This window comes from Musa acuminata, chromosome BXJ1-9, assembly GCF_036884655.1.
Source record: "Musa acuminata AAA Group cultivar baxijiao chromosome BXJ1-9, Cavendish_Baxijiao_AAA, whole genome shotgun sequence".
NCBI lineage: Eukaryota > Viridiplantae > Streptophyta > Magnoliopsida > Zingiberales > Musaceae > Musa > Musa acuminata.
The window spans coordinates 7,800,776-7,812,834 of NC_088335.1; the positions used below are offsets into that span (position 1 = coordinate 7,800,776).

General features: G+C 38.5%; 2 protein-coding genes across 2 annotated transcripts; one reads left to right on the forward strand and one right to left on the reverse strand.

Annotated features, from left to right (window-relative positions):
• Positions 1–2,261: 2,261 nt before the first annotated feature.
• LOC103997662 (uncharacterized) lies at positions 2,262–5,716 on the forward strand. The gene is made up of 5 exons (XM_009418954.3): positions 2,262–2,528; positions 2,650–2,699; positions 3,646–3,772; positions 4,743–4,847; positions 4,954–5,716. Exons 1-5 carry the CDS (start codon positions 2,429–2,431, stop codon positions 5,571–5,573), a joined length of 1,002 nt encoding a protein of 333 aa, XP_009417229.2. The 5' UTR covers positions 2,262–2,428; the 3' UTR covers positions 5,574–5,716.
• Positions 5,717–7,196: 1,480 nt separating this feature from the next.
• On the reverse strand, positions 7,197–11,249 carry LOC135592926 (putative disease resistance protein RGA1). The gene is made up of 2 exons (XM_065082656.1): positions 7,701–11,249; positions 7,197–7,555 (listed from the first exon to the last, which is right to left on the reverse strand). Exon 1 carries the CDS (start codon positions 11,148–11,150, stop codon positions 7,734–7,736), a length of 3,417 nt encoding a protein of 1,138 aa, XP_064938728.1. The 5' UTR covers positions 11,151–11,249; the 3' UTR covers positions 7,197–7,555; positions 7,701–7,733.
• Between the last annotated feature and the right edge of the window lie 810 nt (positions 11,250–12,059).

Here is a 12,059-nt window from a genome sequence, read left to right on the forward strand (position 1 = left end):
GCCACTGGTTGGATTACAATCTGAAGCTAATCCAATTGTTTTGGTATTCCCTTTACCATTGTGCAGATGTCATGTCCTTCTTGTTAAGCCTCCATTGGGCCTTTGGGTCACCCTCCCCTTCTTGTTCTGGAATGATGTGCACAAACCTTCTTGACAATCAAGAATTATGTAAGCAACTCAGAGCAATGTTTAAGGCAAGTACATGAATTATATTATGTTTTATGCTGGAAAGATCCCCTGAGCTAGATTAGATGCCTGGTAAATGTCATCTTCTCCTTTTGGAATTCACAAGGCTTTGACTTTGGTAGAAGAAAAGAAATGAAAATTACTGTAGATTTAAAATTGCATCTTAAGTTCATTTTTAAAGGCTTTTTTTTTCCTTGAAGAAAATAAATAATCTGCATGTGGTATGTGCTTTAATTTAATTGAGCAGAAGCTTAACTACAGATCTACTACATCTGAGTTTGTTTGACTAACTTCTTTGTGATAAACATAGCAGAGATCCAGAGATGAGTCAGAACAAAAGTGGAACATGGAAAGGCATAGCAGACAAGATAATTTAGAAGAAGTGCTTTCATAAATTGCATGAAAAGCTGCCCTGTATGTAGTCAGGTACTAACTACTCTTCAGAGCTAAAGGCAAATCAGAGTACTCAGTTTGCACATACATACAAGAGAGCACACAAATTCAATGGTGGCTGAGGGTCATGCCCTGCTGCCATGGATCTTTGCAGGTTAGGTGGTGAGCCTATTTAAGAAGGTGCATAAATTCTATCACATGATTGGCCTCTATGAACATTTCACATGATAAGAGGTTCACTGCCACCAACCTTTTGATTAAGAAACATAACCTTTGTTTTCAGTATACAAATGCCACTGGGAGTTGTAGCTGTAACTAAGCATTGGCTGCTGAACTTACTACAAGTTGCCAGATGAAAATGCTTGTTTACTCACAGCTCAGTAAAGAAGAGATTGGTAGAAGATCATGCATCAAGTGTTGCATTTAGGTTGGTGAAAACATATCATTAGTTTTTGCTACCAAGCAAAGAATTGCTGGAGGTGTAATCCAAGTAATGCAAACATATGATGAGGCCAGCTTAAGTCCATATTTCTCCACATCCTCTTTCCACTATAATTTCAATTGCTTTGTTGAAAGCAACTTAATTGGCTCTGTATCACACATTATTTTGGGTGATACAACACTGAAGACACATATCATTTGTTGACATCATATTAGGAATCAATCCTGCATGGTTCAGACATAAAAAAGAAAAAAGAAATTGGATCAAAGTGTAATGTCACACATCTTTCTAATAGTTTCAATCAAAATAATGGGAATGAGCCAAAGAGTCCTGGAGTCAACAAAATGAGAGCCCTTTCTTTCATGGGTAAATGGACCCAGTCCTGGCATGATCTATCATTGTCCTACATGTACCAATGTGTGCTCCTTGGACTGATATATGCATGTCCAAGCATTTAGAAAGGGGACCGTTCATGTGAGTGAGTTGCACAGTGAGACTAGCGATTGGTGGTGGGTCACTTGAGAGGAGGAATCCGATAGTTTTGTTCCCCTGTTCTTATGACACAACTAAACCCAATGTTAGAACAAGTGATTCTATCGATAGAGAAACTGTGGGAGCCCAAAAAATAATACTACACACTATTATTTTATAGAAAGATAATTGTAGAAAATATTATCTAAGATAACCCAAATTATTCCTGACTCAATTAAAAGATATCTGAATTTATTTCAAATTGACTTAAATAGGCTCGGCCTGCATGCGAGTGGATGAAACCCAACTCTCTTCGTTGGGCTTCGGCCCAACTAACAGTATACTTTCGATACTTGCCTGACGGCCCCAATTTAACTACCGTCATTATCATTGGAGGTACGGAGAAGACTCATAACCATCTCCATTCATAAAACAGGTAATATAGCGAGCGACGGGTAAAAAGTAAGAAAGTATTTTTATTTCTTTGGTACATTTGTCATGGTCTCGATGTGAGTTTTAGCTAGCCTTGTTAGTTTACCCACAAAGATACCCGACCTACGACTGGAGTCACAAGGGAGGCGCAAGGAAACGGGTAACGTAAAGATGTTGACGTGTTGGGAGACAAAGGATCAGGATCCTCTCCAGATTGCTACAGGGGTTCGGAATTTTATCAAACGGTTCATATTACATGATGAGGCATTGAATGGCTGAGATGGGGAAATTGCATGGTAATATTCAAAAACGTATTTGGATAAAAGCCACATGCGACGCTTCTTGGATCACAGGTTCGGCGTCCCCGGCACGCGTTTCGACGCCGAAATCCAATTAAAAATCGGATTTTTCGGGAATTTGCTCTGTTACCTTTCTCGATAAATCCATCGCCTTGCCGGTGCGAAGAATTGAGTCGGTGAAGAATCGTATCGTGTTGGGGCAGCGATGGCGGCAGAGCTCTACGAACTCCACAATGGCACCATCACCGTCAAACTAACCAATTTCGGCGCTACCATCACGTCCCTCCTCGTTCCCGATGCCAATGGTGATGAGTTCCTCAACCTATTCCCCTCTCGATCTTCTTCCCTCCCTCACAAGGGTCTCGTCTTCTTTTCTGATGTTATAACTCGATCTTGGTTCTTTTGTTCTGTTCTGATGGGTTTCAGGCAAGCTCGCGGATGTGGTGCTTGGGTTCGATACCGTCGAGCCGTATCAAGTAAGATCTTTTTTTTCTTTTTTTTTTGTGTGAATATGATCACTGTTTTCTGGGTTTTGGATTTTATTTCAAAATTAAAAAAAAGGTTTGTCTTTTTTTGTTGGGGGGGGGGTGTTTGAGTTATTCTTGTGCTTTGAGGTGATGGTTGAACGTGATTTTGTTGGTATTTTATGCGACATTTTGGACGAAAAATCCAATATCTTCATAAACCACGAAACTGGATTATTTTTCTTCGAAGTTCGTCATATCCCTTTGTTCGATGACAAATAGGGTTTGTGGTTAGACTTCACTGTTATTAGGGAAAGCAGAGCCAATTTCCAGTTCTTTTTGCTGTAATAATGAGGTGTGAGTTTACGGAAGTGAGAATATTGGATTTTTATTCCCTTGATTTTGTAACTAATGCTGCAACCCATGAAGGAAAACTGACTTGGTAGAATTGTCTAGTGTCATTATATCCAATTTAGATTTGACCTTATCTCGACCTGTATATTCTCAAATGGTTGTTTCAACCATGATATATCCGTGAGGACTAGTTTCAAGCATGTGAAATCTGGTGTCTTATGTTTAGATTTAGAAGTCTCTGATCTATTCCCATTTGTTAGTGATCAGTTGTATGATATGCTGAACCTAATGATGTCTGAGAAACTGTCCAATTGGCTCCTGAAAGAAGAGAATTGTTTATATTCACTAAATCGATAAAAGGTATTGTGTGTCTGTGTCACATACATGATACAGTGGTGGATCTACATTCATTGGCGAAATCCATGGAGGTTGAACTTCGATATAAACTAAGCGTGTGAATCGATCTAATATCTTTATGTTAGAATTATGTCATGCTTAATCACCTTTTATCTCACTAATGCTTTATCATTTATTTGATCTTGTTTTGAGGCACATACTTGATAATCTAAAATGTTTCTGCTTGATTTGATATGGTCCTGATCAGAAAGGTCTTTCTCCGTACTTTGGCTGTATTGTTGGACGCGTAGCAAACAGAATCAAAGATGGAAAATTTGCACTCAATGGGGCGGATTATTCCTTGTACATCAATAATCCACCAAACAGCCTTCATGGTAGAAATGAATTCCAATTGCTAAAGTCTGATGCTATTCTTGTATCATTTTTTTATTCCTAAATTAGATGCAATAAAAGATTACATCTGTTAAGTTATTTAGTCCACTTCAATGGTTTGAACTGATTCATTTTTCATGCCTATATATAGAAAGACAAAACAATATAGACTATCTTCATAAAAATAGTACCTGTTAGTCCAAGTATATATCCTTGTGTTGCTGGCATGTGAATCTTTTAATTGATGTTTCGGGTTTTCAAGCAAGATACAATATGACATTCACATTTATGAACAACCAGGGGTAATTCCAATAACAAAAGAGAAGAAATTGTATAAGGTGATATCGGCATGTCCAAAGGAAGATCTTCAGAACATTGTTTAACAATTTAGATGGTACAAGAAAAGGTAGAGTAAGAACTTATTATGGTTTTAGTTTCACCAATGATATTGCTCTTGACAATCTCTAGAAAATATCCATGTTGTTCAACTGGATACTAAATATGTAGGACATTATGGCTTCAAGTTCTTGTTCTTGTACCTCATGCTGTGGCACTAAAGGTTGGGACAGATATTGAAATTATGTAGGTTAAAGAAGTCACTTTAAATGGCTGAAGAAGAAAAATATATCAGCTTCTCTTGACTAATGAATATATATTCATACGGTAACTGCTGGTAGAATGACAGAGAGCATTTAAACATTACCATGTTGTTATAGGATTTTCTTCTTTGAAAACTATAACTTAACAAATTAGAAACTAAAATAGTTAGTGGTGTACATACTTGTATTGGAGGCCAGTGTCAACCAGTGCAGATATTATGTGTCCTTCGAACGTCTCTTTTTTGCAGTTATGTATACAGTGTGAGGCAAGACAGCTTGTTTCACCTAAATCTAGCTAATAAACATAATTTTCTTTCTCTTAAGTTGGATGGAAATAGTTGTACTAACTGATCTGTTCAATTATCTCTTATAGGTGGGAAGATAGGATTCGACAAGGTGCTGTGGGAGGTCACCGAATATAACAATAATATGTTTCCTTCAATTACCTTCGAGTACCAAAGCAAGGATGGAGAGGAAGGTAACTACCATAGTTGAATTGAAAGAAAAAGAAAAGCAAATGATGCAATTAATAAGAAAAAATATATATCATCCAACTGGTGGAACATTCAATCTTTGATCAACAGGTTACCCTGGAGATCTTTCTGTCACTGCTAAGTATTCCCTTCCTTCGAGTACATCCCTGAAACTTGAAATGGAAGCTGTGCCTCTTAACAAAGCCACTCCAGTCAACTTAGCTCAACACACTTACTGGAATTTAGCTGGGCATAACTCGGGAAATATTCTTGATCACTCAATTCAGATACTGGCATCTCATCTGACCCCTGTTGATAAAAACTTGATCCCAACAGGGGAAATTATGCCAGTTAGCGGTACCTGCTTTGATTTTACGACAGAAAAAAAGATAGGCAGCAGAATCCACGAACTTCAAGTTGGGTATGATCACAATTATGTGCTGGACTGTGGTGAGGAGAGATCTGGCTTGAAGCATGCAGCTAAAGTAAAAGATCCTTCAGGCTCAAGGGTTCTTGATTTATGGACTGATGCATCCGGTATGCAGTTCTATACTGGCAACTATGTAGATGGTGTTGTTGGGAAAGGAGGTGCAGTATATGGGAAGCATGCAGCGTTATGCCTGGAGACACAGGGATTTCCAAATGCCATTAACCAACCAAACTTTCCATCTGTAGTGGTTCAACCTGGTGAGAAGTACAGGCACACAATGCTGTTCGAGTTCTCCACCTGACTGATATCATCGGTCTTCTTGTTTTACTCTTTCCCTTTCGGAGGAGTTGATCATCCAAGTAATAACATGTACAAAATAACTCAAGGAACATGAGGCACTTCATCTAGTGTTAATTTTATCCTTTTGGCTTTGTTTTCTTTTCAGTGGCATGTTGTTTAATTATCTTATTGTTGTATTCTTCTTTTCCAAATGTTTCCTGAAATTACGGCAAGCTATGAAGCACATGAGGTTGTGACACCGATTGTCAACCAATGTTGGAAGGTTCAATGCTCTTGGTGTTTTGGGGAAAGTCTTTTGCATTTATAATCTCAACTGAGGACATCTGTTTGCTAACAATTTTTGTTGACTATTTAGCAGATAGTTCTCATGTCCTTCACTTTTGTTCCGTGATGTACTCATTCTCCAGGGCTTTGAGGTGAGACCAAAGAAGCCACAGCTACAGACAAAGTCATTAGCATCTTTCGTGTTATCGTTAATGGTGAATCGAAACTTTCTTTTGGGGAAGTTAAGTCAGACTTGTGTGATGTACTCATTGGCAGTGATGATAAAGTTGAACATGACTTTGCTTCAGCTATCATTGATGTTTACTATTGGCACCACTGTTATTGATTCTTAACCAATCTCTCATGAATACTTTATGCTTCTCTGTCTAAATCGACTTGATGACAGCGTCATGGCTTGCTGAGAATAGCTCTTCGGTGCTTTATGGTTGGAGGGGCAGTTGTTGCTTGCCTTTCACATAAATGCTTCAGATGAATTGGAGCATGGTGGGGATATCATCTACAATTTATCCTATGTTCTCAATCTTTCTACTCAAGATGTTGGAGGATTATATTATATGCTGAAACAGTGACATTTCATTTTGTTTAATTGCCTTGGTTTGCCTGATCAAATGACTGGCCTAGAAGTAGTAGTGGAAGAGGTTCTTTGGTATCTGTTATAGCATGCTAGCTTAGGGAATTTATCGGTCTATCTTCTGAAAATTGACTGAGATATTGTCTGTGATCGCATCGGAAATTAGGCTTGAATAATGAGAATGTGATCAGCTAGTCTACCACTGGGTGGTGGTTGGATGCCTCCAATAGTAACCATCAGCAGCAAAAAATCTACTGTATTTTGCTTTCTCTGTTCAATTATCTGCTCACTGTTCATTACAACTAGTGAAAAATAGAAGATACCTGATCTTATTGGCGACGCAAGGCCCGGATATATCAAGAATAATACCAACTACAGAGATGAAAAATGCTTGCTTAAATTCTGATAGGTGTTGCAAAATCATGTTTTTATGGTCTAATTTCAAAAAAACTAATTCGACAACTCATGGTTGATTGACCTGAATATACAACTCAAAACCAATTTGAAGCATCTGTACATTCTGAAATTTAATGGCATGAGAAAGCTTTTGTGCCATTCATACATGAGTTGCGAATCACAGTTTTCATGGAAAAGCATACCCAAAGAGGCAAAACATAAGGAAAGCAACCACTGCTCCATTGATCAAACCATAACTGACTTCATACAGTTTAAATAGATGAAGTTCAACTTATGTTTACCACTGAACAAGGGAATCGAACAAAGTGTGATCTGCAATAGATAGAAAAAAGGACGGTATAGGAAACACAATCACTAAAGATGTATGATTTTTCTCATAAGCATGCATGTGATTCGGACAATCATTGGCCAATCAGATCCATCTTTGTACACCGGTTCTTTAGCAATGGGCATCCGCATTAATCTTTAAACAATATAGTGAATTAACATAGAGACAATTGCCAATGGTAAATTTTTTCATGGCAGAGATGACTATTTTGTGTATCTGGAGAATTCCAAACTTCAGAACTTGAAGATTGCAAAGAATAGAAAAGGATCTGGGCAGCTGTCTGATCTGGGGCTTCACATATGCTGTCTCGGTTGTTCCACGCCATGCAGTACATTTTCCCCAAACCAACTCAGGTGCCAAGAACCACAGGCAACATCCAAACCTGACATTTGGTGCTAACAGTAGTCAGTGGTGGAACTACAGTTGACTTCAAACAAAGACAGGTATGATCTTTACATCATTTACATAAATCAAATATGGTACCGATCAGAAGGATAGATGGGAAGAGCGAGGAGGAGAAAACATACTGAAAGCAGCCACTGCTCCAATTAATGTAGCTGTTACAGCATCTGTATGATTTTACTATCGACAATTATGTATGGAACATGTGCAATCTTTGGCCAGTCCGGCCCATCATCCTTTTTGCACCGATCTCTCAATTTTGTGCACTCCCAGATATGAAGTTCTTTAAGCAAGATTGGTAGGCCATTCTCTGGCATTGACTGAACATTGGGACAGTAACCGATGGTTAAGTTCTCCAAGGAGGAAAATATTTCCAAATCAGGAAGCTTTTGAAGATTCGGACAATCCATCAAATGAAGCAGCTTTACGGACGTTAGTTGCTGAAACCACTCCTCTTGATCCATTTCAAAGTAAGCAAGACTAGAATAATTAATTCGTAGACCTTGCAAAGAGGGAATCCTTCCCAGTGTGACCCACACATTATTGAGGATGCTTTCTTCAATCGTAACACTAGAGAGAGATCTTAAATCCTGCTCAACGTATCGTTGCTCTCGCTGTGAGGAGGGTTTAATTAGCTTCGGACATTTTTCAACTGTTAAAATTTTCAGGTTAACAAGGGACTGAAATCCATTAATTAAACTCAACTCTGGGCACTGATACAGGGACAGATGCTTGAGGGCTCTCAGGTTAGACAGACAAACAGATGTTCTGTGTAGATAATCAACCAAATCTAAACTTACAAGAGACGTCAAGCTGAGCATATACTCCGGTAGTGCATTGCCAATGTCACCACACATCTGAAGTCTAAGAGCAGTCATTGAGCTCAAAGGGAGAACGGGCATTCTTGTCAGCTTCTGGCCATCCTCTATTCTGAGATCAAGAAGGCGTGGAAGAATTGGCCGCCCATCTACATCAGACCACTCCACCCATTCCTTCAAGAGCAGAAATTTTAGACACTTCAATGATGGAAAGATCTGAGCAGCATTTCCATAGAATTCAATTCCAATTCGTCTTATTGAAGGCATCATCCTAATTGATAAATCCTTGAGAAATGGAAGCTGTCCAAGAGGAGGGAGATTTACCCACCTGGCACAAGTATCAAGACAAATAGACTCCAGATTGGTGACATACTGATTCTTCTCCAACCAACTTGGATAATTTGTACCTCCGTAACGTTGGATGCTAAGGTTTTTGAGATTGTAATGTGGTTCTAAGCCATCAAGTATGTCTGTCTTCATATCACCCTGGCCGTCAAACGTAATCTCGTTAAGGTGCACCTTGTCATTTAATTTTACCTCCATTGCCTCCTCCTTAGATCCAACATTATCAAGATTTTTAATGACTAACCGTTTTCGGAGATTTCTTAGTTCCTTCAATTCTCCTATTTGGTGGCCTCTTTTCCTTGTAACATGGAATTCTTCTAATCCTTGAAGGTCAGTCAATTTCCCAATCCCATCGATCAGAGAAATTGTTTCAGCATCGGCATAGAGGTGTCGCAATTTGATTAGCCTATTCATTCCTTCTGGTAGTTTTTTAAAGCGGCACCACTTCAGATTCAGCACTTGCAAATGGCAAATTTTTGAAAATGATCCTGGCAGCTGCCGGATCTTGGTGCATGAGACGTCTAAATATCGAAGATGCGATAGATCACAGATTGCATCTGGTACCTTCTTTATCCCCATGTGGCTGTATGAGACGTCTAACACTCGCAGATTCTTCATATTTTCCAAAATTTCTTTTAGAAATTCATAAAGTTCTTCAGAACTTTTTCCTTCTGAGCTGAGAAATTCTTCACAATTATAATCATGATAAAATATAAGTGTTCGCAGTTTTTGAAATTTACATACTTCTCCAGGAGGAACCAGTTTAGCAGCCCTTAGAGTTATGTGGCGAACAGTTGGTGGAATTTTGGCAGGTTCATCATTAACCACACAACACTCATCCAGGGAAACATACACTGCCAAGTCTCTGATCAGATCATGCATCACATATCCATTAGTCACTGTACTCAGAAAGAAGTATCTGCTGGTTAGTTCGTCAAAAATCTGACTCCCAATATCCTCCAGGGTCATTCTTCCTCGGTGAATTCTGGGTTGGATAAAACCTTGAGCAATCCACATATGGACCAACCGTTCTTTCTCAAAAATGTGGCCCTTGGGGAATATAGAAGTGTAAGCAAAGCATTGTTTCAGGTTTGAGCTCAGATGTTGATAGCTCAGCCCCAGAGATGGAAGGATGTTATCCAAAACAAAATCATGTTCCCACCATTCACTTTCTAAGATTGTTTTCCAATATTCCTCTTCTAATTTGGACCGTAAAAGACTTCCTAGTGCCTTCCCTGCTAAGGGTAACCCATGTAGCTTTTTTGAGATTTGATGGCCAAGCGATTGCAACTTTCTTCTTAACTCTGGGTCAAGCTCCTTATCACCTATTGCACAATGTTCAAAGAGTCTCCAATAGTCTTCTTCCTCCAAAACATCTAATTTGATTGGGTCGATGGTCCCCATAATCTCTGCAACTAATGGACTTTGAGTTGTTACTAATATGAAGCTTCCTCTGGCCCCTGAGGTTAAGACGCTTCGTAATTCTCTCCACTTGCTTCCTGTTTCATCCCATACATCGTCGAGCACGAACAAGAACCTCTTGTTTCTAGTTGCATCCATGAGTTTCCCAAGCTGTGTATCTAAACTAATCTCTCGAGGGCGAGAATCAATAGCCAGATTAGATTCCAACTCTCTCGAGATCTTTTTTACGCTAGAATCATGAGAGACGTACACCCACTTTCTGAACTCAAAATGATGAGCAATCCTTTGGTCGTTGTAAATAAGCTGTGCTAGACTTGTCTTCCCCACTCCCCCAATGCCTACAATCGGAAGCACACCGAGGCTGGGATGGCTGCTGCTCCCAGCCCCCTTGTCGCCAAAATCGGGTTCTGCTCCTGTGCTCAATAACAGGTGTAATATCTTGTCCCTCTCTTTGTCTCTCCCAAACACCACTTCCTGGGTGAACGAACTGGTCTCCCTTGTTTCATTGTTCTGCTTCGCTTTGTACTCATCCAGCTCTAGTTTCTTGTTGTTGATGTCTAGACAAATTTTGTCGAGATCCCCCAAGAGATTCATCAACCTCTTGAGGTCATCATCCGACACGAATAAGTTCTTGAGAAATCTAAGAGCCGAGGCCGCGAGGGCACTCACCTTGCTCCTGTCTTGCAGCTGGTCATGAAGCTCTCTGTACTCGAACTCATCCAATATGTCGTCCGCCTCGTAAGCAGCATCTTTGAGCTCCCTCATCCAATTGGCCAGCGCTGCGTCTCTGATCGGCCTGCCCTCGGCTGCGTTGATCACAGCTTGGATTCGAGGAAGTCTGGCCTGCAAGTCCTTGAGCTTCTCTTCAACGCCCACGAGCAGATCGCGGTTGTCGGCAAAATGGGAGGAGACCATGTTAAGCAGCTTGTCCACAAAGTAACCGGCGAACCATTCTCCAACCATCATCTTGCCCACGCCCACAAAATCCATTGAATGGATTATTAAACTGTCTCGTGGATTTGTCCTTTGGTCGGGAAAGAGGAAACGGAACTCACAGGTCTGGCTCTCTCTCTCTCGAGCAAATTTGCCCTCTTTTAACCTGCAAGATATTGACCAGTTTATGCTTGGAGGGTTGCGTATATTGACCAGTTTATTTTTTATGCAAAAATAAAAATTATAATTATGTTACAATTATGTAAACAAAATTAATATTCAAATTAAAATTTAATAATAATAAGATTATATATTTTAAATTTTTTTTATCAAATATATATATATATCGTCATTATATCTGAAAACTACAGTGATATTAAGAACTAGATTCAATAACAAGGAGATTAAAAATATATTTATAATCTTAATTTTTAGTGTTTCATCCTTACACGGTTCTATCATGTTATAGGAGAGAGCAAGGTCTAAGACAATTTCTGATGTTTTGTTCCCACGAGGCCTAAGAAATCTTATATAATTAGAATTATTTTATTAACCAATTATTATAATCAAAAATTAATTAAATCTATAATTTATCTTATCTAATTATATAGGGTCAAATATGATATTCTCCCACTTAACTTATTAATTGATGAGATATAAAAAATAAAAATAAAAAAAAAATTATTTTTTAAAAAATACTTAATTGAATTCTGAAAATTTTAAAAAATAGTTTATATATGGCCATGAATATTAAAATGACTCAATAAGTCTAATAAGTATAATAATACTATATTAAATCAAATTATCAATGTGAGTCGTAACGATTCTATGTCAGTCATATTCTCATATATATATCATAATACTATTAATTTTTTCTAATATAAATAGGATAATATAAAAAAAATAATTTTAATAAGAAAAAAAAATCGATAATAGTATCAACCGAAATATACATCACCATATCTT